The sequence below is a fragment of the Cyclopterus lumpus genome, chromosome 7 (assembly GCF_009769545.1).
Source record: "Cyclopterus lumpus isolate fCycLum1 chromosome 7, fCycLum1.pri, whole genome shotgun sequence".
Classification (NCBI taxonomy): Eukaryota; Metazoa; Chordata; class Actinopteri; order Perciformes; family Cyclopteridae; genus Cyclopterus; species Cyclopterus lumpus.
The window spans coordinates 20,144,481-20,170,761 of NC_046972.1; the positions used below are offsets into that span (position 1 = coordinate 20,144,481).

At 42.1% G+C, this 26,281-nt stretch overlaps 2 protein-coding genes and 1 long non-coding RNA gene across 3 annotated transcripts; all 3 read right to left on the minus strand.

Annotated features, from left to right (window-relative positions):
- Positions 1 to 1,866: 1,866 nt before the first annotated feature.
- On the minus strand, positions 1,867 to 3,612 carry LOC117734191. Its single transcript, XR_004609784.1, has 2 exons — positions 3,491 to 3,612; positions 1,867 to 3,410 (listed from the first exon to the last, which is right to left on the minus strand). It is a non-coding gene; the product is annotated as an uncharacterized LOC117734191 (long non-coding RNA).
- Positions 3,613 to 3,638: 26 nt separating this feature from the next.
- zgc:66479 (uncharacterized protein LOC327541 homolog) lies at positions 3,639 to 8,510 on the minus strand (the record flags this gene model as incomplete). The annotated part of the gene is made up of 4 exons (XM_034538351.1): positions 7,994 to 8,510; positions 6,071 to 6,558; positions 5,571 to 5,640; positions 3,639 to 4,811 (listed from the first exon to the last, which is right to left on the minus strand). Coding segments are annotated over exons 1-4 (2,013 nt in total), but the record flags the coding sequence as incomplete, so codon positions are not given.
- LOC117734013 (immunoglobulin-like and fibronectin type III domain-containing protein 1) lies at positions 8,319 to 25,996 on the minus strand. Its single transcript, XM_034538032.1, has 27 exons — positions 25,966 to 25,996; positions 25,089 to 25,148; positions 23,773 to 23,895; positions 23,462 to 23,601; positions 22,868 to 22,967; positions 22,608 to 22,650; positions 22,304 to 22,481; positions 21,019 to 21,217; positions 20,415 to 20,687; positions 19,828 to 20,268; positions 19,339 to 19,446; positions 18,593 to 18,697; positions 18,342 to 18,434; positions 17,746 to 17,874; positions 17,234 to 17,350; positions 16,595 to 16,719; positions 15,767 to 15,908; positions 15,327 to 15,620; positions 14,353 to 14,649; positions 11,772 to 11,951; positions 11,547 to 11,675; positions 11,131 to 11,439; positions 10,690 to 10,775; positions 10,364 to 10,556; positions 9,974 to 10,270; positions 9,573 to 9,899; positions 8,319 to 8,422 (listed from the first exon to the last, which is right to left on the minus strand). The coding sequence occupies exons 1-27, from the start codon at positions 25,994 to 25,996 to the stop codon at positions 8,319 to 8,321; spliced, it is 4,623 nt and encodes a 1,540-aa protein (XP_034393923.1).
- Between the last annotated feature and the right edge of the window lie 285 nt (positions 25,997 to 26,281).

Here is a 26,281-nt window from a genome sequence, read left to right on the forward strand (position 1 = left end):
GTCCACAATGACAAATGTAACTAAATGGCTTTCAGATTCCTGCCTTCACCTGAATGTTAAAAAGACTGTTTGTATGTTCTTCACAAAGAGGCTTGCAAAGTGTCACCGGAGCCAGATGTTCAGGTTGCTGGTGAGAGGCTACAGGTAGTTTTAGATTTGAAATATTTAGGATTTTTTTATTGATTCTAATCTCTCTTTTAAGAAGCAGGTAAAACATCCGACAAAGGTTTTAAAATGTAACCTAAAGAATTTTAGATAGATAAGAAACCGTCTAACAATGCAGGCTGCGAAACTGTATTTTAATGTAATCATTAGCCCCCATCTGACCTCCTGCTTAACCAGCTGGGCACACGCTAGCGGCACAACATTATAATCCATCCATATTCTCCATAAACAATACATATATCTCGATTCTGGGAGCATAGTATATTGTAATATAAAATGTTATGTTCATTTTCTAAAAAATAAATGCAAAAAGCCATTTCTCCTGCCGTGCATCTTTAATTGTAACCTAATGCTGCATCAGCAGGTGTAACACCCCACTGATTTACACATTCTACATTTCTTCCCTGCATTATGCACCATCCCAACATATTATTGAAACCGCAAATACATCAAATTAAGAAGGAAAGATGCTCTGACAATGCATGTTCATTGTCACTTAAAGAACTTAGCCCAATGTCTGCAAGCGGCTGAACAGACAGAGAGCTCAGCAAGCGTCATGGCGAGGCTCGTGCTTTACCCAGAGACTTCGGCCCCTCCTCTGCTCCGCTTTTACTGCTATTGATCTCTCAGTTGTGGAGTCAGCCTGCATCCGGACAGACTCACTCTCCTGTATAATGTGCAATGCAAAAAAGGATATTCGATTTTGTCCACCCAGATCTGCAACCCGAAGGCCTTAACAGTGAAATAGTCCTCTTAAAAAAAAAAAGTTAATAATTAATACATTTAAATAGTTGCTAAGAATAATATCCCTTGGCCAATAATTACGAATGTACATACAAAAGCTGATCAAAGAGAAGGACTAATGTTCAGCCCCTAAAGTAACAAACTGCAAGCTCAAAATACATCAGTTGGAAGAGGCCTGCAGTACAGAGTGTAGTTACACATTAAGACGACAAACATCAGGTCGAGGAGCGTTGCAGAAACGGGGGATGAAACGGGTGGAATAAGAATCCAGGAATAGAACAACGCGACTCAGTGTCTCTGAAACTTACCTGGGAGCAAACGCTTGCATGGTCCCTGTGGAAGGTCAGAGACGGAGGCACCGAGACACTGCAGCAGTGATGTGTGGGAGAGGCTGAAGGGAACGACTGTAACCGGCTCGATTAGAGAGAGGGGAGGGGGGGGGGAGGGGGAGAGCTTCTGATGCTCTCAATCGATTGAGACTTCTTGTCTAGAAAGGTCTTAATGCAAGCAAGTCTTGACACACTTCAGTTGAACATGTGTGCAGAAAACAGATTTCTTGATAAGTTGTATGAATGCGTCCATTGTGACCTTGTTGCAGTTTGCCTCTTGCTATATGTAAAAGAAAAATAATAATATTAAAAAGGGGAGTATCTTTTCCTCTGGGACATTCAATTGAATATTTATTAAGATTTGTAGCCAAATATAACTGTACATTACAATGCTTATTCTTTAAAGATCGCCTCCTTCCGCATGAAACATGCAGATGTTGTAATAAATGGTGCATAATGAAAGCGCATGTCAGCCAGTGCACCCCATGTGGCTCATTGGTGTGTTTTGAAATAGTTTCTGGATAACAATTGAGCTTTATTGCACTCGGGGCTAAGCGGTGTCAAGCTTTGGCTATACAGGGAATACACAATATGAATTGTGTACGACAAAATGGCACATAATCAAGTATACAGAAGTAAAACAAGGGTTTATTTAAAAAAAAGTGTCATGGCAAAGTGAGATGAGAATGCAGTGCGTTTTGTAAAAGTCAAAGGGCCCAGTGGGGTCCAGGTCCTAGTGTACTACAAAGAACTGAATCACTAAACAGTCTGACTCCAAACATGGCATCATTTATGTCTTAAAAAAAGAGCTCATTTTATAGAGATACATTTTACATTATTAATAACTGATCTTATTCTTTGCCCTGATTGCAGCTTGCATATTTATTCTGCATTAGTCAAGATTTCACATTATTCCAGTTGTTTTAGGAGCATCTCAGCACCACACAGTATTGTGATTTGAACCTTTTAGTTTCTAATGTTCACCGACACGTTGGGTGGGGTTAATATCTGGTGACATGAACACCGGTACTCCTTGCTCCTCCTGCACATTTCAGATTCCCGGCATAGTTCTGATCCATCTTTAGCCTCAGTGTCCATCTGGAGATCTCTCCTCTGCAACCTAAAAGCTAAAAAGTCTGACTGCAGCATAAAGTAGTTTGTTCTGTGTATTTCTGCTCCCGTTTGACTGCAACGGTAAAGTTCAAACCGTTATGATCAATCAATATTGGCCCAATTGGTGTCGTTTTGGATGAAAAGATTTTGCTGTAATAGTTTTCCACCCATCTAGAGAGTAATTTATCCCTGAGGCTCCTCTTAAGTTAGAAACAACTGTTTCGCAGCGACTTTAATGCGTAGAATATGTCGCTGTTGTTTGTTAAATTAGTAAATGATGTAAAGTCTGAACTAAAAACGTATTAAAAGCAGTAAAATGATGATGAAGCAGTTCCAGGTAGAGGAATTTACCCACTGCATTTTACAATACTGCAAGTGTGTAGGTCTGAGTGCGATTGTAATTAGGTAAAAAGTGTTAAATCTAAGTAATGTAAAAAGTAATTAAAAAAAACAAAAATCTATCAACTACAATTAGTCCCTTACTTTAAAAACATTCAGGAATTGTTCTCGTTCATCTTGTCAAAAGATGCTTTTTAGGTGGCTGTGTTGCCTGAGTAAACAACTGGGATACAATAAGTTTTTCCCTTCTTAAAATATGCTCCGACGATACATTTCAGGCAGTGAGAGGAAACATTGTAACATTTCTTATGGCTTCAAGTGCATTGATAAACAGTTCACGTCATTGGCTTTCCAGTTTAGGACAGAGCCTAACCTTGACCATGAACAACGTGTGAGTCATGAACAGTGAAAGGTGCTCTGGAGAAAGAGTTCTTTTATGGATTAAGGCTTCGGAGGTGGTTATTGGCAGGTTAACCCTGAATTATTAATTTCCTAACTTAACAGCCGTGTCATATTTTGAGGTACAGGTTTCAGCTTTGAAGCCAGCACAGTGACCGATTTCTTCTGACTGAGGTCTGCTGTCCAAAGAGCAACCGCATAATGAATACTGCACCTAAACAACAGCAATCAAGTCCGCCTTCCTGCAGTAGTTGTCATATAATATTCTGCGAAAGTGTCCGGCATGGGAAAAAAAAAAAATACTTTTTGGTGACGGGCTCTCTGTAAAACATAAGAACATATTATTAGCATTATGCAAATCAGTGATGTTAATAAATGATTATTGATATATTCTTACTTACATTCATCCTCTGGTAAAGCATCATTTTCTAATGGCTCCTCATCTTCATCATCCGTCTCCTCTGCCTCCTCTTCAGTTGCTACATCCTGCTGTTCTTCCTCTCTTTCTGACACTTCCTCCCCTCCCAGCCCCTCCTCTTCCTCCTCCTCCTCCTCCTCCTCTGCTGCTGTGTGTCTCTCCTCTTCGTCTGCTTCCTGGTTCTCCTCTTCAGGCTCTTCTTCAATCTGCTGCACCTCTGCCGTCTTTTCTGATAAGGCGACTGGCTCGTCTTGCTGCATCTGATCCTCATTTACGGCCTCCACCTCCTCTGCAGGAGCAGTTTCATCTGTCACATAGTCCTCCTGCTCGACAGGTGCATCCTCCTGTGCAGCTGCCTCTCCTCCTTTATCTGCCTCTTCCTCTTCTGGGTTGGACGCCTCTTGTGCAACATCGGCAGGAAGCTCCTCTTCTTCTGGGTTGGACGCCTCTTGTTCAACATCGGCAGGAAGCTCCTCTTCTTCTGGGTTGGACGCCTCTTGTTCTACGTCTGTAGGAAGCTCCTCTTCTTCTGGGTTGGACGCCTCTTGTTCAACATCGGCAGGAAGCTCCTCTTCTTCTGGGTTGGACGCCTCTTGTTCTACGTCTGCAGGAAGCTCCTCTTCTTCTGGGTTGGACGCCTCTTGTTCATCATCGGCAGGAAGCTCCTCTTCTTCTGGGTTGGACGCCTCTTGTTCTACGTCTGTAGGAAGCTCCTCTTCTTCTGGGCTGGACGCCTCTTGTTCATCATCGGCAGGAAGCTCCTCTTCTTCTGGGTTGGACGCCTCTTGTTCTACGTCTGTAGGAAGCTCCTCTTCTTCTGGGTTGGACGCCTCTTGTTCATCATCGGCAGGAAGCTCCTCTTCTTCTGGGCTGGACGCCTCTTGTTCTACGTCTGTAGGAAGCTCCTCTTCTTCTGTGTCGGACGCCTCTTGTTCTACGTCTGTAGGAAGCTCCTCTTCTTCTGGGTTGGACGCCTCTTGTTCTACGTCTGTAGGAAGCTCCTCTTCTTCTGGGTCGGACACCTCTTGTTCTACGTCTGTAGGAAGCTCCTCTTCTTCTGTGTTGAACGCCTCTTGTTCTACGTCTGCGGGAAGCTCCTCTTCTTCTGGGTTGGACGCCTCTTGTTCTACGTCTGCGGGAAGCTCCTCTTCTTCTGTGTTGAACACCTCTTGTTCTACGTCTGCGGGAAGCTCCTCTTCTTCTGGGTTGGACGCCTCTTGTTCTACGTCTGCGGGAAGTGCCTCCTCTTCAGTTGATGCAGCTTCCTCTTCTTCAGCTTTCTCTTCCTCCGTCTGTCCCTCCGCCTACGGCAATAGAAAGCAATAAAATACTTAATATTAGTTCTTAGTAGACCAGATTCTGGATAGAAAAAGATTCACAGGTCCACTTTCTGGGCATCCAGGTGCCTGGGCAAATGGGATAAGAGCAAAATGAGTGTAAGTGTAGATGTAAATCCATCAGAGACGCCATGCCTGGCAATTAGAGCCTTCAAATTAACGAGATGAAAATCTCATTATGGTTCCCTTTGGGCACAAAGTGGACAGAAATAGTAAAGAGACCATGTGACAGTGTGTGAGCTAGGGCATGTCACGCATGTTCTGCCTTTATAGATATAGTTTGATATGAGGAAAACATATTTCTTTATACGTCTTTTATTTATTTGACATGATCTGATTCAGTCTGGCTACAGAATCGCCACATGCGTCACGACTTGTTCGGCAACTCATGTACTCTTTTTCAGCCAGTTGGAGAATAAATCGTCCAATCAGAGCTTTCTGGCCGGGGTTAAGAATAGATTTAACGTTAATAAAAGAACTAAATGGTACGAGCAAATTGGTGACAAGCCTGGATGAGATTGACACGGATGTACAAAGGGTACGCAGTGTCAAGCCGAGTGAGTGAAGTGAAACCAAATGGCAAATCAGTTTGACTGTCAGGCTCAATCTGATAGGCTGGTGTGTTTTTTTTTTGGTTTCCTGGGTAACCTGTTTCTGCATGTTCTCCTGCAGCTGAGTCCTGAGTTCAGATTTTGGGCTGCCGAGTTCCTCCAGACTCCGACGTACCGTATTGAGCTGCTCCTCCACCACACTGGCCTGCTGGAGCCGCAGCGACTGTTCACTCTCAAGCAACGCTCTGAAAGACAGGGAGGGAAATTATGGTTTTTAAATCGTCACATAATAATAATAATAATAATAATAACAACAATGATGATGATGATATTATAGAATTAATGGTCTAGCTCAATGAAGCCTGGCCCCTATTGCCACCAATGGCTTCATTATGTTGCTTTCTGCTGCTCAACAATAGAACATTACACATTTAATGCAAAACCATTCAGCTCCAACAAATCATCAACGCAATACAAATAATCACACAGATCGGGGAAATCTTACAATGTGAATATGAGGCCTCCCGTCTCTGGACTAGAGTAACACAGAGACAGTGACAGCCAGAGAGGCTTTGACAAAGTCAACATCAAGTTATGGGTCAGAGCAGGTGAGCCATTTCCTCCACAGCTCTAAAGACTGCTGCTCCTTTTTCTTGTTTCTTTTTCCCAACCCACCTGACGGTAGCCATCTCCAGGGTGCTGGCCTCGAGCTGAGCTTGGTAGGTGTACAGCTGCTCCTTCAGGCCGAGCACCGCGGCGGCCTGTCCGTCCACGGTGGCACTCAGCGTGGCGACGTGTCCCGCCCTCTCCCCCAGCTGAGACTCCGCCTCTCCCACGCTCCCCGCCAAGCCCTCGACCTTCCGGGACAGCTCGGCGCTCAGTGTGGCCAGGCCGTCCACCTGAATCCTGACGCCCTCGAACTCCTCGCTCTTCCCCTTCAGCGTGGTCTGCAGCTGGCTCAGCTGCTCCAGGGACACGCTGGCCTGCTGCATCTCCGCCAGGCGGGCTCTCATCTCCGTGTGGAGCGACAGCACCTGGGAGGGGAGCTCTGACGTCTTGAGCTGCTCGGCCGTCGCCAGGGCCATGCCCACCTGTTTCTGGGCCAGTGCGTAGGAATCCTCCAGGGCATTCAGGCGGGTCTCCAGGCTCTCTGAAACGTGCTGCTGCAAAGTGACGGACAGGAGCGATGGTGGGTCAACATGGCCACTTGGTGTGACTATCACTCTGACTGAACTGGTGCTTCGATGGTCTCTAAACTACACTAGTGGAACATTATAGAATCAACATTATGTTACTGAATGTTATGTTACTGTAAAAGATGTTTTAAATTCAAAATGTGCTTGTATTCATCCAGTTTTCTATTAAATAAAGTCAGAAAAACAATATGTCTCCTCCCATATCAGAGCATATAAATCCATGAAATGAATAAAGCATTTCTTTAATCAATCAGAATAGGTCTGATCATGCATGTACAGCTCAGGGGCACTTTACTTCCAAGAAGTCCAACTAAACACGTCCGTAACAAGACCGAGCTGGCAGAGCCTTTCTCATGCAAAGTGGCTGACACATTTATTTTAGTTCATTAAAAAAAATCTCCCTGAAGTCGCCTGCAGCAACTTAAACATAGTTGGAAATTCTATTAACATCACAGGTGGAGGGAAATGTGGCTCAAAGCAGTCATGACGTAACAGGGTCAGTTCAATCATGTGGATACATAAGGCTATATTAATAGTAATAAAAGGGTTATTGAAGTATAGCACTTTTCTAATTAATATTCCGACATATTTCCAGATGAAACAATCATCACTTTCTGCTCTTACACAATCTTTTCCGATGGCCCGTAAACCAGCTTCTGATCCGGTGTTCAGTATCACAGACTAAATTTAGCCCTGGATCACGACTGACTGGTTTCTCACTATTTTGGCAGCATCCTCTGCACGGCTTTAGAATCGTGTTAGAAATACTTAACTGCGGTTAGAAATACGGACATTTCCCACAGAGAACTCTTGATAGTGAGCACCCCGATCCACTAGTGTTTCAGTGGGGCGAGAAGAGTCCCTGCAGTGGGAGGTCAAGGGGGTCACCCTCGTTAAAAACGTCAGCAGGGTCTCTGTGAGGATGTTAGAAATAGCAGCGGTGTGTACTCAAGTCAGGCTGTTGGCATTTTGAAATCTGATAGGCCTGCAGGTCTAACTTTCCTCAGTGTGAGCATGTGCAGAGGCCTTTTTCTTATTTAGTGGGCAATATACATATATGTATATATATATATATATATATATATATATATATATATATATACATATATATATATATATATATATATATATATATATACACATATATACACATATATACATATATATATATACACATATATACATATATATATATATATATATATATATATATATATATATATATATATATATATATATATATATATATACACATATATACATATATATATATACATATATACATATATATATATATATATGATAGGAGGCGTTTTGTGCAGTTAAGGGCTGCAAACCCCGTGTGATTTTTATACCATCCCAGGAAAAAAAAAGACTCGTTCTGTATTTATGTCCGTCTTACCTCACCGCTTGACTGCCGCATTGCTTCATGGGAGGACTGTAGTTTCACTATTTTCATCTGCATGCCCATGAGATTGTCCGTCAAGTAAGTTAAAGTTTGGTGCTGCTGGAAACAGAACCACGCGCCGGTGGCGCCGCCGATCCCCACGAGCAGGAGTAGACCCAGGAGGAGCGCGTGCCCGTTGACTCCGGAGACAACTTCGGACTCCGCGGCGTCGCTTTTGAACGAGCCGTCATCGTCATGCTTGTGGGCGCCTTTGCCTCTTCGATGCTTTGCGGTCATTTTCTCACCACCACCCACCACCCCGACTAAGGGACACAATGTTCTAGCCAGGCAGAGCGGTGATACCCGAGACGCCAGGAAGGGTCAACCGGACGGGACCGGACTGGACGTGTGAGCGCCGGTTCCCTTCAGGAGGCGCAAACCGAGCTGGATTCAAACCGACGCGCAATATAAAGTACCGAGAGGGCTGCAGCGGCGAAGCGGTGTAAAGAGCCTGAAGATGAGAACAGGCTGAGCAGGGAGGGGGGCGTGGTCCGCAGGCACCGTGATGGTCCATTCAGGAAGCAGGAGGAGGGGGCGGGGCTGCCAGCGGGAGGGGGTGGGGGGGTGGGGTGGGGGTGGGGGGGGGAGCTTCCGCTAACCATGTGCGCCGCTGTCATCTAATGGGACAACTACACGTGCGGTTACTGTGCGCTATTTATGCCTCCTCACTGCATGCAGGGCCACGACGGGTTATAATGGTATAATGCTGACACTGAGTTTATACAATTCACTTTATTATAGGAGCCGACAGCGTCCTTTAAAAAAAAACAAAAAAAAAACAGGTCATATTAATGCACAGATTGTGGAAAAGGGCACATTAAAAAATAATGATACCTTCTTACATCCCATCTGAATTCATCTAAACACTGCTCAGGGTATTTCATTTGTCTGTGCACTCTGTTTATTAAAGCCTTTATTTCTCTTTCCTGATTATTGTCATTGGTGTCATTTCCCATAGCGCTTATTTTACTTTAATTGCATTAATGTCGTCGATTCACATTTGATTGTTGATTTGTGGAAGGGCGTCCAGTCTGGCTTCTTGAACGTCATACCGGTTCTACCAAAAACCTTCTTACGCACTGTGTTGCCCTCAAAACTACGATAAACTCCATTAAGGCTGAGCTAGGGCATGAGCCGGCATATCATTAGTGTTATCTGCTTTCAGGAGAATATGCTTTCACCCTTATCAACAATCAACTGGACCATGCTATTCATTGATTATCTGATTTGAACCACGGCACACTCCAATCTTCAAAAGAACCAAATACACTGTTTTTGTTTATTAGCAGTAAAATTACTACGAGTCCATAATGTTCTTGTTGCAAATGGTGCATTACAGCCAAGCAGCATAACCACATCAACTCAAACATGTTGTATTATATCTAAGCTTTAAAATTAATACTGCTCATACTGTGGCGCCTTCAGTTTCTTCACTCTGTATGGAAAACGGATGAAATCGATTCAGCATAATGCATCTGGTTCTTTACATTCCACCCATCGTTTGAATTGAAGTGCAGGAGTGTTTCTCTCTCACCTCTGACACTGAGGACGGTGGAGCACTCGGCCCTTCCGAGGGCGTTCTCCGCGGAGATGGTGTACTCCCCCGTGTCTTTGGGGCCTACGCGGAGAATCGACATGGAGCAAACTCCGCAGGTGTTGGAGATGTAATAGTTGGTATTAGTGTTGAGGCTGATGTGGTTGCGATACCACGTGATGCGAGGTCTGGGGTTTCCCTTCACCGCACAGCTCATATAGCATTCATAGCCTTTGGGTGCAGTGTGAAGCTTCAAAGGTACGCTGAAGGTCGGAGCGCATCGCAAATCACAGTCCTTTCTGGTCGGTACGCTCGCCGCAAATTTCTCTACGAGGAACGAGAAACGGTAAGATTAAATTTCCCTGCCGAAAGAAGCGACAATCTGACGTCCACAAACGCACCTTTCTTCTTCTCCGTCGCACAGATTGGTGACTCTGACGGTGCAGACACGCCCATGTCGTTTTTGGCATACACCCGGAAGTGATATTCCCTCCCTTGCATGATGTTGCAGACTGTAAACTTGTTATTGAAGAGTTTTTCCGCCACGGTTGTCCATGTGCGTTTGGTAGAGTCCAGTTTGGACACCGTGTAGTTGAGGCGGTCATCGCGCTTCTCATCAGGAGAAGGCTCCCAGATCACCGTCACCGTGCCGGGCACGTTTTCCTCCAGCTCCACCGGTCCAGGAGGCTTTGGATCATCTGTGACCACAATCATTTTACTGGCTCAGACATTTACACTACTTGGACATTGATGTGGCAAAAGAAGATGTGCATCTTCATTATTAGTTTTACCTGTGACCCTGACCTCTGTACTGAATGTCTCCTGTCCTGCGAGGTTTTTCACCAAAATGGAGTAGATGCCCGAATCGGAGCGCTCGGATGAGGGGATCAGCAGCTGGGATGAGCCGTCAGAGTTACTGATTGTGACCCGTTTCGCCACTGGCACGTTGTCCTTCACCCACATGATATGTGGCCGAGGGGAGGCCTGTAATAAAAGGACATTAGTAATGTCTTGTCTGGAATATTTCAGGCCCGAATGTTGCAACCTTTTGATTTCCCTCCAAACCCCGCTTTGCCTCAGTGTGTTGCCGATAATTAACCTAAAGTTTAAATCTCACCTCAAAGTTCACTGTGATCCTAACAGAGTTCCCTGCCCTCACCACCATGAAGCTCTTCATCTTGTTGTTTGTGAACTTTGGCCTCACTAGAATAATGAGCAAAAGCAATGACAGCAAGTGCTTTTCTGAAAAAAATTTAACTTTGCAAGGCTCTTACATAGTGTGGAGGGGGAGGGAGGGGGGGGGGAGCTTTAATACAGAGAATATATCTTGGTATTGATTTCAAAGGAGTGAGAAATGAAGGGGCAGTGATTTTGTACCTTGGAAATATTTCTGTTAACATACAACACTAAACAGATCATGAAGAGAAGCATTAGGAAATGATAAATATTAAAAGCGTTATGGTATATTGAAAAGAAACAGAATGTTTCAAAATGTTAATGCATAGAAACAACTAACCAGCAGCATATTACTTTGTTTTCTTCACTTCTTTTGACATACCAGGGGAGGGCATTGCAAGGACATAGTTGGCCAGCTCCTCGGGGGCACCCTCTCCTCCGTCATTCGCCCCAATTACTCTCACCCAGTACATGTTCATGGACTTGAGGCCTTTCACGCTGAAGGAAGTCGTGATAATGAGAGCGGTATTGCAGCGGGACCATTCAATGCACTCGGCAGTACGGATCTCAACAAAATATCCCATCGCTTCGTCCTGTATCTCTGGTTTATCCTCCGGTTTGGTCCAAGTCAGGACCAAGTGGGTGTAGGAAGTATCCGTCACCTTCAGGTTTGTAACTCTACCAGGAGGCTCTGAGGTACATTAAACGTCGTGCAATTACAAATATCACGGAACACATTCGATCATTTTATAAATACAATTTATTTAAGGTGCATTGATAATCCATTGCAACACTTACTCTTTGGATCCCGTGCAAAAACAAACTCAGAGGGGCTGCTGAATTCACCAAGTCCTGAGAGGTTTATGGCAGTGACTCTGAATTCATATTCCATTCTTGACACAACATCTTTCACTGCATATTTCTTCTCTGGAAGTAATTTCAGAGAAACAACAACAACAAAACATCAGTGTTGTGGTCTCCAATGGCATCAGATTGAAAGAGAGTCAAGTAAAAATGACAGACCTTTTATGATTTCGTCCATGGCATTCACAACGGTCCACAGATTACTCCCCCTCTTGCGTTTCTCTAAAATATAGCCCAGGATACGTGAACCTCCGGTCTTACTCGGTGAAGCCCAGGAAACGTTGATGCAGTCGTCGTAGGAGCTGACAACCATCGGAGGTGCTGGAGGGCCAGGGAAAGCTGAAACATGCAGAAAACAAGAAAAACTGTAACGGTTGTAGTCGGAAAGACTGAACTATCTTTTGTAGTTTGAGACTTGACTTAGTTTAGATGATCCAAAGCATGATGAACAATAAATCACCAAGATACTTTACAACATGGCCATGTTACAAATGAAGAAATCTGCTCTGACATCTGTGCAGTGTTTTGTGCTGATTTACAGTCCAAAGGCAAATCCGTTGCTTTTAGGAAAGTGCAGTATACATGTACGCTTTGTTACTCTTATTCTAGTTGTTATTATCAGCAAGGTGCTGAAATGATCATGCTTCTCAATTGATCAGTCGAGTGAAAGTAAATTAGTCAACAAGTGTAACAATTTGCAGCTTTTGTCTTATTGATACATTAAATAATATTTTAGGGTTTGGGGCTGCCGATCAGAAAGAAAAGCATTAACTCATAACTAATGATTATAATTATTTACCATCTCACATCAGTTATAGAAAGACAGACTGACTTTCATTCCTCACACGTTCTGCGATAGCCTCCATGATGTGTAAGAGAGACAGACCAGTGGCAAACAGTATAGTCTCAGAAGTAATGGCGCACAGCCGGTGGCACTAATGACACTACATCAACTGATGCTTAAAGAGACACATGTTGACGTGTCACAGTGGGAGAAGCACAGGTGTGAATAATCAGATTGATGACTGACGAAGGAACATTAGCAGCTTGGCAGTTCCTGCAGCGACGGCAGTCTTTTCCAGTTGGATTCGGTACCGTTCGCCCACGTGAGAGAGATGTCTTCACCGGTCTCTGCTGATATCTGACTTTAAATTGTCTTTGTCTTTGTCACACGCCCCGATAGGTGACGTAAGCCACACCTGCCTGTTGGGTACCAACGTGGAACCGCACCCACACTCGGGGCTGACCGGGCGTTAGAACCACCCAGAACCTCGTATATACGTTGACTTTACTTTTCCGACAGGTTAATATAGTTAACTGTCTTTGAGGAATCCAGAAACTCTAACGACAAACAGTTTGCTATTTGATGTTAGCTCTGTAGCTAAGCTAACTAACTAATGCTACTATAACTTAATTAATTAGTTCTAATGTATTAGTATGGGTTTCATGTGTAGTAATGACTAGACACGTTATAATACATTATGTTGGCTACAGTGGGCTAGCTTACATTTGTAGATGATATGTTGATATTTGGTAACGTTAGTATATGCTAGGGTTTAGTTCATATAGTTATACACTATTACACCTGCTAAGAAATGTAACATTAATCACATTGGGTTGACGGTAACCGCTTAGGATCTTTTATCATCATAAGCAGTTATGCTAGCCACATACTTACAGTGTTTACTGTAAGTAACTTACTGTAGAAAGATATGTAAAGTGACCTTATAGAATTTATACATGTTCCCATGAAACTGGGAATTTGCAGTCTTCATAAATTCACTTGTGACAAATAACTATTCCAATAATATAACGGAAAAAATTAAGTAATGAAGTTTTTCACACCAGATTTCTTTAAGGGAAAGAATAAGTTCGAGAAGGGCTCAGGGGAGACACAATATGTTGTTCATTGCACATGTGCAGATCGACTGATGTTGAGATGAAATGCCGGTGTGCGACTTAGTCAGCAGCGATAAAGTTATCTGCAATCCAAATTTAATGTGAACTGTTTGCCAACAGCAACAGCTTGTGGAGAAAAAGCAGAGCATGACCTTGGAGAGCACTTATTCAGACTTGTCAAGGACAACTTTCAACCTTTCTCTGGAGTCTTGTAGACCGGTGAGACTGATGGCCTCTATCGAGAACTTAAACAACACGCAAAGGAAGGACTGCCCGCTGGAGTATTCCTTTTCAAGACATCAATAAGTAAGTGTAAGTCAGTATTTTTGCATTATGCTTGAGTTTTATTTGTGTTGTGCCGGACAGGGCTTGTGTTTGTACCCTTGTACCCTTTCTGATGGCCTTTTAGTTTATTGTTATGCCATCAGGAGGATGACATATGTTGAGCTTTCTGTCTGTGACAGTCAGAGATTTACAACCCAGTGAAAAATAGTGGTCTTTTTTTTCGATTTGGAAAGGAAAATGAGATGTCACTGCGTGTAATATTGTCTTACTTTATTTAGCCCAAATGTTGTGACCGTTTTGGGCAATGGAATTGACTCTAGTATATTCTTATTGCTTTGCCGTGTGACTTGTCATTGTCTTCAGTTTGGTATTGTGGGGGAGTTTTGTATGTACAGGTAATGCCAAGAGAAGAAGAGGCGTTGGAGGACATTTTGTCACTCGGCAATGAAAGTGTTAGATAAAGTGATTTAAAAAGTGAAAGCTCAGTGGGTGCAGTTTATCATCTATTGTCATAGGAGGATCAAACTGATACCACAAAAGCACCAGTTTGACTCACCTAGTGTGCCGGCTGGCATTTCATCGGTCTCCATCACTTCACTTGTACCCTCGGCAGTAACTGCCCGGATACGGTAACAATATTTCCGGCCATGGTCCACGTCTGTATCGCGGTAGCTGGGCACACCTGGGATCTCCCCTATTTTCTTCCAAGTGTTTCGTCCCACCTGTTGTCGCTCAACCATGTAGTTAATCACCGGTGAGCCGCCATCATCCTTCGGCGGCCTCCATCTAAATTCAATACAAATAGCTGAGCTCTCTATTACCTCTGCTGGACCCAGGGGGGGAGTGGGTTTGTCTGAAACATCCAAAACGTGTCAGTTAAAACTTGAAAGTCAAAGTGAATGCTGCTATTATACCGGGGGGGGGGGGAGCATTTTCTTTGAGATATAATACCGGTAAAATCTGACAGTTGTGATGCTGTTAGCGATGGCAGATGTAGCAGAGGTTTCAACATAATAACTTCTGTCAAGCACTGCAATGTACTATAAAAAAAACCACTCATCTTTAACCTGTCACATTATCACCAACTGGGATTCCTCTTCATGTAGAACAAAAACGAGCTGCAGTTATAAAATAAGTACCTAAATCTGTCGGGGCACAGATGGGCTCAGTGAAATGTGCCCCTCTTTTCACATGCTAGAGAAAAGGCTGGCCTGCTTTTTTTTTACAATTGGGGTTTGTGGATGAGCCATGAAGCGTTTAACGACACTGCTGTTGGCTGTTCTTAAGATCTTACAGCAAAGCACTTCTTACTACACAACTTGCTGCACAACTCATCCCTTTGGGCATCTGTTTAATTAGATCTGTATTGAAGGAGTTGGATGTTGAGTTATTTCCTTTTAATTGACTGACAATTGACTGACCTTTTTATTGTTGAGTTACATAGAGCATAAGAAGAAGAAGAAAACAAATCTGCTTTGTGATAAGATAATTTCCTGTATTGAATTTCTGCATCGTCCTCCATTCACTCACCGAGCACAATTAACTGTGAAATTGCCTCAATGAAGCCGTGTTCGTTCTTGAGCTTAATCTTGATCTCTCCCGTGTCCTTTCTCTGGCACCTGCTCAGGAGCAAGCGGCTGTGACTTGCAGATTTCTCTATCTTTGTGTTGTTGTCATCGAGGAGCTCTTCTCCCTCTCTGTACCACCTAATCTTTATGGGTTCATTGCCAACAAAATTCAGTTTGAAGATGACGTTGTGCCCCACTTTCACTGTCACAGGCTCGGTGAAAGCCTGGAGGTCTTCGTGGTCAAACCTGGGGGGATCTACACAAAACGAGCCAGTTAGTTATTTAATTGGTATTTAGCTGTGATCTGATTCTGTTCCGTGGCTGTTAATATACATTTCTTTGGTTGACCAGTTATACTGGATACTATAAAATCATAATTGATGTCATAACAACTTCTCAAACCTTTGACGTTGATCATTGCCTCTGTTTTACGACCGTCAGCCTCAAAGCGGTATTTCCCAGAGTGCTCTTCCTCGCACCTGATTATGACTAATTTATGGATCGCTCCGTCTTTAGTCACACTGAAATTGTCATCTGGGGATATCTGAGAGGAAAAAGGGGCAGACAGATGATGATAATACTAATAAGCAATTCAAGCAACAACTGTTAATTAATTATTCAAATCAGAAACATTGCATGGCCAAAAGGGCTTTCTGTCCCAAATACGCTCAAAGTATAGAAACATCTGCCAAATGTTTGAGGTATGTATTTCATAGCTTATAAACGTCGTAATTTCCAGTTACCTCCATCAGGAAAATGCAAATGCATTTCTTTAGGCATATATGCCGTTTACAGTAAAGAGATGGAAAGGTGAGGAGAGAAAGAGGGATGTATCCAATGGAAGTCTCTGGCCGGATTGGTTGCGGTTACACACTCAACTCGAGTGTGTTCAGCCATTAAAATGCTGGCGTGAAAAACATGAGAACTGTGGTGCAGACTAAACAACCGGACCCAGACCGCCTGATAAGAAGGGTCTCGGTTCAGGGAGTGATCTCCCAATCTGTAAGCGCTGTGTTGCTTATATTATACAACATCAGTTTGTAACCATGGCAATTAATGTATGCATGAGCGTTGATGCAGACATGTCCCCTGCATCAGAAAGTGAAAAGGAGTTAAACCAGAGGTTCTGCTTATTTTATCCTTGAATTATTGCTCTCTCTTTGAAATATGGTCTTGAGAATTAATTACAAATTAAATATATAGTTCACTCCTTTGACCTTCACGACTAACCTTTTTGCCGTCTCTGAACCAGGCTCCCTCACAGTCTTCACTGCTGAGCTTACATGTGAACTCAGCAGTCTCATTGATGACGGCACTGACATCAGACAAACCACAGATGAAATGAACCCCTGGATCTAACACACACACACACACACACACACACACACGCACACGAGACAGTGAACAGTTGGGCTCTGGGAGCAGACCTGTTTTACAATGATTTAATGTGTATTGTTTTGTTGACAGCTCCCTGAAGCAAAAACAATAAATCTATCAGGAACACTCATGTCATACACAAATGAAGATGCCTAAAAATGTGGCATTGCAGTGTGTGCTCCTGGGGGCGGCTCCCCGCTGTGCCAAAGTAGCAGCCCATACAGCTATGAGTTATAAGTAATGATTATATTTTACGAGGCTTTTAGTTTGTCTGCAGTTCCGAGCTCTTCAGTTACAATAAAATACACACACGTCATGAGTCCATACAGATTCTATGCATATAAAGTTAGGCCTACTATGAATACTAATACTGTCTTTAAAACCATGAGAAGTCATACATGGAACCAGCAGGTATGTGGACCTTTGAATACTGGATCAACAGACTGATCCAGTTGGAGCCTCTTCCTCTTCCTCTGACTTTAGGTTCCTTACCAATCAGCACGTCTTCGATCAGTGGTCCTTGTCTTTTACGCCTTGAATGTGCTGCTCTGCCGGACGCATCTTCAGTCTCGTCATACTCACTGTGGTCTTCAGGACACGTACCTTCACCTTTAAAAACAAAATCAAACTACTCACTGAACTTCTCAAACACAGTCATTTGTTTAAAATGTAGACAATTATAAGTGAGAGTCTGAAAAGGTGCCCATGTGATGTTACCAATAATGAGTTTAACAGTATGTAAGGCTTACTTAAACTAATATGAAATCATTAAAACACACTACTCGTACATACTAGAAAACCAAAGTGATAAAGCTATTTCTGCCTTTACACAACAAAAGTATACGTTTATGAGCCTCTCCTTATTCTTATAAAAGAAAAATGTGTGGAACAATTTCAACAGCTTCATGGTGCAAAAGATCCAATTTTTTAAAATGTCTTAAATTTTCTGGCCATTTACACAGACTACACTTCCATGTGGTAGTGCACCACTTCGGGCCTCTTACCATTAACAGCTTTCTGTTGCTTCTTGCTTTTCTTTGAAGAGCTTGGATGCTTGTGCTGGCCAGTCGAGTCCACACTCTCATCACTTTCACTTGCTTCATCGTCACTTGCTAGTTCATTTGGATCTTGCCCTAGAAGCAGAGCAACAATGACAACAGACAGAATTATCGCCCAAGAACCCTGTGCCAGCTGTTTTTGTATCACCATGCTACTTCACAACTTCATTATTAAAACAAAGCACACTTTCTCCACCAGTGGGGTGCATTCCAATAACATTTAAAACGACATTAAACCAAATTAAAGCGAAAATAGTCCTGTTTGATGCTCCCTCAGTCTTGTACACTTAGTTAATTGCCTTTGTTTGGGTCTAGAATATCAGCCTCAAATAAAAGCCTCTCCTTAGATGTGACTACAGAGGCATCAAAGACCATTAAAGCTCTGACAAAGAAACAAAACACCTTATTGTCATAATGTTACATTACCCAGAAATGGACAAACTGCATCAGACTATTCATCAGTACTTAACTACCACATGTGATGCAAGTGTGGCTAACCATGAGGCGGCCGCTTGCAGTCAGTGTTTCCTGTTGTTTCTTACCAGAAGTAAGTCCTTTCTGTTGAGCCTTCTTTTTGTGCCTCGGGCGTCTGACAGTCGCAGTAGAGTCTTTATTTCCAGCTCTGCAGCTGGACTCTGCACAGAAAACAACACGCAATCAGAGGAATCAATAATGAAAAACATTATTAGGGAAGTTAACTGAGCACAGTTCAAAAAGTGTTGTCAAAGAAAAGAAATGGATCATTTCCATACATATTGATATCGAGCAGCACATTTTCCCCATGTTATCTTACCAATTTGTGCATCTTCTGTCTCTTGACCATGTTTTCTGTGTCTTGAATTAATGGCAGATCCAGGACTGTCCTCATCATCTTCAGAATATTCCTCTTCATCAGTATCTGTGGAATGTCAATCATAGTAGAATAGTTGAGTGGATCAGGTTTGGTTGTGTGGAAACTCTCTCGACTACACCGCTTCAGCTCGTATGTTTACATTACCTGGTCGGTCAATTCAATGTGATTGGGAGGAACGGCTTGCCCGATCTGAACCCCGAGCGGTGTCTCGCTAATGGACACCATGTTGGAGCATAAGGAGGCTCATAAGTGTACCTGGTACCAGAACACCTCAGGCCGGAGATCAATGATCGACTTTGTCATCGTATCGTATGATCTGCGGCCGTATGTCTTGGACACTCGGGTGAAGAGAGGAGCAGAGCTGCCAACTGATCACCATCACCACCACCTGGTGGTAATCAGTTGGATCAGATGGCGGGGGAGCCGGCTAGAAAAACCTGGCAAGCCCAAATGTGTAGTGAGGGTGAACTGGGAACGTCTGGTCCTCAACTCCCACCTCCGGAAGAACTTCTCACACATCCCGAGGGAAGTTGGGGACATGGAATCTGAGTGGACCACGTTCGAAGCCTCTATTGTTGACGCGGCCTGCTGGGTCTGCTGTCACCACGACCCGACCCCGGATTAAGCGGATGAAAATGATTGGATGGATGGATATCGAGCGGCACATTTTCCTCATGTTATCTTACCAGTTTGTTCATCTTCTTTCTCTTGACCATGTTTTCTGTGTCTTGAATTATTTGCAGATCCAGGAAAGTCCTCATCGTCTTCAGAAAATTCTTCTTCTTCATCAGTATCTGTGGAATGTCAATCATAGTAGAATAGTTGAGTGGATCAGGTTTGTTGTGTGGAAACTCTCTCGACTACACCGCTTCAGCTCGTATGTTGAAAAGGCATCACATCTAAACCAGAAGATAGATGTACCATTTAAAAAAAAAAAAAAAAAAAAAAAAAAAAATAAATATGATGCTGAATTAGGTGGTAAACTGCTCATAAGACAATATTTTACCAACCATGTTCTAAATGAATCCACTATCTTTCTCTTATAGTAATATGTAATACAAGAAAAATGGCAGCAAGTCTGCATGCTTTGATCATAAACAACATTTTAATCACCCCTGACTACTCACTGCGGTGCTGACGGTGTAAACGAATTGTTCGGCATAGATCAACTTTACCTGTTACCTTGTCAAACTCCATTTGACCAGATCTGATGCGCTTCTTTTTCTTATGGACACCTATGCGTTGCTCTCCTGCTTGCGTTACACACCCTGAATCGTCTGATTTAGCTCCTTTGCCTTTTCTTCTTGAGTTCTTGTTCTTGGCTTTCTCTTTGCTCCCTGGTTGCCCGGACAGGGCACTGGTTTTTGCTCCGTTGTTTCTACCCGGTCCAGTGGCTGCCTTTCTTTCACCATCTCTTCCACTTGTGGTTGATGACTTCCCTTCTTCCACTTGTCCTTCTCTGTGTTTTTCCTTCACGGCTGCTAAAATCCTCTCCATCTGCTCTCGGTTTTTCATTTGTTGCTCTTTGGCCACCTTCTCGAGGTCGATCGTCGCTCCACTCGCCAAGTTAGCTTTACGACTTCTCTTCAGGCCGGCAGATGCAGGGTCACTGTCAGCTTCGAGGATATGAAATGCAACATAAGTGACACATAATTCACCGTATATTTGTGGAAATCATAACTCCTACTTAGGGCAGCAATTAGGATGACTTCAGCACACGCTGAAAGATTGGTTATTGGCGCATTATACCGTTGGGTGTTACCTTGAACATCCAGCCAAGCGCTGCACGACGCATCGCCAGCTACAGCCGAATAGATGCCTTTGTCCAGGAGGTCGCAGTCTTTGATCAGCAGTCGGTGGATCAGTTTGTGTTCTGACACGGTTATGCTGTATTTCTCTCCCTCCGCCAAGGCCCTGCCCTTGCCCATCCACGTGATAGTGGGTAGTGGGTGTGTCAGGACGCACGCAAAGAGGGCGTCCTGTCTTTCTTCGGCTGTAAGCTCCTGAATTTTGATAACAAAGTCCACGCCGGAAACTGTAAAAGCAACGCAAAGAAGTCCGTGAGCCGTGTATTCATTTGGTAACACAAAGCTACTGTGTGTGTGTGTGTGTGTCGGCTGAACCAGACAAATCTACACGTATTCATAAAACTGAAATCAAATGTCACCTTTTCTGTAAATCTGAAGCTAAAACATATGACATTGTTTAAGCGAATAATTTACTTTCTTCCTTTTTAAATGGTTGTATACCGTTAAAAACCCTTAACTGTCTTTAAAACGGTAATCTCGCCATCATGAAATGGACTTTTGTTAAACCTTCTAAAAATGCACTCGTGGTTCAATCCCAAACACCGTCCCTGCACCTACGTTTAAATTCAGAAGAGAGGAGGGTGGCCTCTTCTTCCGTCAGATTCAGCCCCGTGAAGAGGAGGTTCCCCTCTTCATCCACCTGATCGAGCCCCGTGCATCTTTGCATCAGGCCCTTAATATTAGAATTCGTCGTCCTCCCAGCACTCGCAAGGCCGTGATTCTCCGTTCCGTCTTCATCATATGACATCGCACCATCCTGCCAAGTACACAGAGGATACTTATAATATCGTAATGTTATATCATCACTGCCAAGTAAAGTCCATCCATAAAATGACATCAGTATTTTTTTTTAAAATTCAGCCATCACATACAGTACAATAAATATAGCCTACGTACAATCTAGTGTGCAAAACCGGGCATTTTGTTTTCTTTATGTTAAAAGAAAATGTATTAACATCAAACCAAGTTTTGATGGTTTCCAGCACCCTTTCAAGAGCAAATCTGCAAAGATGACACCATTGAATAATTCAGTAACATTACAAATAGCATTAATATAAAGTATAACATGTAATGGGTAACCACTGATCCCTGTGGTTCTCCATATAAGGGTATTGTTTTTCTTTCTTCACTGTGGGAAGTGTTGAGGGCAATACACAATGCGTACTTTTCACACCCAGTATTCCGAGTATGACACTCCAAGGCAATGGTGAGGGGTAATATTCAATAAAAATTCACAACTTCATGTGCAACCAGTATCTTCCCCGGCTGAAGGTCCAATTCACAAAGGTATTGCAGTAATGATATCACAATGCAAATGTGCAACGTTTTGAGTGCTTTTTTTGCCCTTCAGATTTGGCTTTTTTTCTGTAGATTTCTTTTTTTTTTGCATGAGGCTCATTTGCATAGAAAGGGGAAAATGTGTGCCAAATACATGCAAATCACATAATCCTAATGCAAATAGCACAGCAATGCTGAGATGCCATTTGCTTGGCAACACAGTTAGAGGCTCATTTCACCCTTTTGCGTGAGCCTTGAGAATTATACAGTGACGTCTCTTTTGTGACTTTGTGCTACACTACCAAAAAGAGATGGGGACCATCTCATTAACCTCAATTTCCAACTCTAATGAAGCACAGCCATCTTTTAAAATAAATATATAAATACCTGCCTTCTGATATTGATGAGATATAGGAACAGCTGATTGAAAATAAGTCAGAGTGAGAAATATATATATATATATATATATATATATATATATATATATATATATATATATATATATATATATATATAATTTAGCTTGAGATAAATGCATCTCCTTTATAGCCGACCGTTTTCATACCTTACACTTATTTTGCGCCCTCTCCTTCTTCTTCTTCTCATCCAGTTTCTTGAGAATCAAATCTAAGTCCGCAACACCAAACTCGGTACAGATGCGCTTGTAGTCTTTCTTGTCGGCATTCAGCATTTTGTCCCAGAATCTTTCATCAGTTTCCCCTCCTGCTTTTTCCTGTCCTTTACTAAAGATGTCAAGCAAATGTTGAAAAATATTTTTCGGGCCAGATAAGAATGAACTTTGAAATTCTCACACATTTATTTATTTATATATATTTTTTTTTTTAATATCATGATATATGTTTCCTTACCTTCTCCGCAGCAGCTTTCTGAAGTCGGAGGGATTTTTTGAAGCTGAAAGCAACAAATTCAGCGGAGGTTTGTTAGTCTTTCACAGCTTTAATGTTGAAGTCAGATAAGGCTTTGCACTGTTTTAAAAAATAATTAAAGACACACTAAAAACTTTTCTTTTAAATGAGAAGAAGCGTTAAAGGGAATTACAATGCCAGTTAGAGACTTACGACTCCCCGACATCAGACAGTCAGTTCAGAACTGTATATCTTCGACTCACCCTCATCCACATTTAATGTAGTTGTGCAGACAGCTTTTCCATATTCGTTGGCAGCGGAGCATTTGTATGTGTCCGATTCCTCACCAGACACTTTGATAATCTAGAAAAAACAATTATATGCGATACGTTATTAAATGTACATTATTGAATTAATGCATTTCTTTACAATTGTACTGTTAACACTGTTTTGCTGTGCTATTAAAAACTCATTAACACGCCAGTCATAATTTAGTTTCAATGAAACCTCAACTCCTCCAATTCTTCTTCACCACTGTTTTGAAAGAGGGAAATAACGAATTACAAACAAGCTAGCTTTTAAAAATGACACATTTTCTTTTTTAATAGTGTAGTGGATCAAATACAGTGCATCAAATATATGCTGAATATTTTAAAAAATATATGCATAAAGTGCTGAGAACATGATTTGGTTTGCTGTGTTATCTTGTAGGGAATATTTTCTGAAATGTGGACATTAATTTAGTTGTTTTGTTGCACACTTTCAAAATAAACTTTGTCTCTTTATCCTGCCAGAAACAAATTGTGATATATTTTTGCTATATCCCTGAACCCTTACTGAAATCATTAATCACCCACCTCTAATATATGCTCTCCTGTTGAGTCATCATATTTAATCTGAAATTTGTCCTTGTCCGTCGTCGGCCCTTTAGCTCTTCTCCATGACACTTCTGGTTTCGGATCCCCTGTCACCACAACCTTGAAAATGGCTACTTTCCCTAAAGGATATGTGGAAATCACGACTGTTCATAATCAGAAAATAGTGCGATGAAACCCAAGCAATCAACTTTTCTTCGATCAGTTAGTCATTTGTTGTCCCACGGCTCTTCTAAGTCACAATATAATGTCATAAATATATCAGTTTTAGTGCTGGTTATAATGAAACCCACCTTCCTTGATAGTAAGAGGGATCGGTTTACTCAGAAAATCTGGGGCGCTTTTCCCCTCCGGTATGCTCACTACATACTGCGTGATCATTACTCCAGGAGTCTTTGATGCTATCCGGATGACAGCTACACAAAGCCAGCAAAAATTAAAAGAAACAGTTAATTATGAGCAAAGTACTTTTCAACCTGAAATTTAAAACCAAACAAAAGTAGATTTTAAATATAGTTCATATATATATAAGTAGGCCGAAACAGACACATTTTCTTGCTACCAGCAGATGTCAGGAACGTCAAATGTATTCCCGGTGATGCTGTGTTGAAAGAAAAAATTGCTTTTTCCCACCAGATACTCATTAAAAGATGGACATTGTTTGATAGTAGTTGTTTTGAATTCACGTAAAAGTGACTTCAGCCAATGAGCCCTTGCCACGTTTTACAACTAATTGTGCCAGCTCATTGCTCAATGGGCGACTATACATCTCAAATATATGCAGTTTGATTTACATGTAGATTATTGTCAACTTGATAGCTTTATGGATATGTGGATATCTCTCATCACAACATACATCGTGAACATTATGCACATCGTGATATAACAAAATACCTCATGTATAGATTCACACATACTGTCTGCAAATACCCATTATTTTCATGATATATTTATGTGCAATTTATATTCTCTATTAATCATTTCTTCAATAAAATGTCCAAAATCCAAAGGTATTCCACTTACAATGATATAAAACAGAGACATGCAGTGAATGGTTACAACTATGGAATGTTTATAGCAATTAACAATACAAATGTACTTGTATTAAAGTAGTTGCAGGTAATTTGCTATTGACTCGTCGTGTCAGCTCTTTGATGCAGAGTCAACACACTGTGCCCACAGAGTTAAATGAGAACACGACGGATTAATTCACTCGAGCTTTTCAAACCGCCGTGCATGACATCCACATTGTGATCCTCTGCCCACGCTGCGTCGCAGCTGAACATTTTCTTATCGGGCTGCTTTGGATGTGCAAAGATAGAGGATCACACGGGAGTCAATGAAGAACAACATTAATCCAGAGATTAAAGGTTATTATGACAAGGACGGAAATAGGTGAAACGCCACCCTGTCAAACAAGGGGCGATTCATTTGGCAAGGCATGAAAACGATATTTAATGTTATCCGCGCAAAGGCAGGGCCGACCAGAAGTATTGAATAATACCTAATGTATTATTCAATATTAATTCCATTATTCATAATAATGGAAATAGCTCAGTATTGTATTCAAACAGTACAGCAGTTCAATGTTTTTCTCCTTTTATTTCACCTGACTTGCTGCCAGACACCTCGTTAAAACGCTGGATGTATTGATGGACGAGTGAGAAACCTGGGTGAAAAGAAAGAAAGGACACAATAGTTAAGGGTACATGAGTGAGTGCTATGCTATGGCTGTAGCACATGAAGTGGATATATCTCTGCACTACGTGTCCAACAGGAGCTGTTCCATATTAGCTGCCTTCTGTGAAATTAAAGGTTATGTCCTGCGGGCATTTTCCGTGAAATGTTGATGATTATCGAAGCCAGGTGAAGCATTTATTTACGAGAGAGAGAGAGAGAGAGAGAGAAAGAGGGAACCAGAGGTGTGTTTTTCTCATCCTCGGTTCATCACTGAAGGTGCAAACTCCAACTTCCATAATTCGTCTGCATTCCATAAGTTGATGGAGATCCTGTACATCATGTGATTGGAGTGAAGGTTTTTTGTAATGTAAACTTTAACTGTAAAGTTTCAATGATTCCCTTTTTAAAACCTGCATTTAAAGTCTATGTTTATAACACAGCATTTAGTTTCGATCACCTTTTATTGTTGATGTTGTTAACTTGTTAGCAAACGGCTTTTTGTTTATGCACATAACATAAATGTTATCATTGATTTGGAGTGTGTGCGTGTGTGTGTGTGTCGACCTGTTGAACTCTTTAGCTGCTAAAAATGCTCCTACACTATGTTCACCAGCTCCTCTCTAACTGTCTTTCGCATTATTCACATCCATTCACATCTGTGCATTGACTTTGCGTTGAATCTACTAATTCGCAACGCTTTTGTTGTGAACGCAGCGTAACAGCTGCCAAGATTTCACACTATGAAAGTACCAAAAACATTGGTGGCCAGACAGCTAAACAACTAGCGGAGCTAAGTGAGGAGCTACATATGTTGGTGAACACTCTGTGTAGGTTCATTACGACTACCTTATTATCACAGTTTTTCCATTGTCATTGGACACATGATTATACAAATATTGATTATCGCTGCTCTATGTTGGTGGCAGGGACAAGGATGAACGCTACAGTAACCATTCTTTTTCACATTAAATGAAGAATACCTTGTTAATACCTTCACATGAATATAAACTTAACAAGGATGGTGATAGTAGCCATTCATGGTATTAACAATAGATGTAAAAACATTGCTTTTGTTCTGAAAAGACTGTAATATTTCTACAGTGTTGAAGCCTGAGCATTACT

What these genes read in the sequence shown, in the direction of transcription:
- LOC117734013 (XM_034538032.1), bottom strand. Translation starts at nt 25,996, where the DNA reads ATGAACCTACACAGAGTGTTCACCAACATAT. An exon ending in GCAACAGAAAGCTGTTAATG is followed by an intron (nt 17,351 to 17,745) that starts GTAAGAGGCCCG and finishes TTGTTTTTAAAG; the next exon opens with GTGAAGGTACGTGTCCTGAA. An exon ending in GATCGAAGACGTGCTGATTG is followed by an intron (nt 16,720 to 17,233) that starts GTAAGGAACCTA and finishes TGTGTGTGTTAG; the next exon opens with ATCCAGGGGTTCATTTCATC.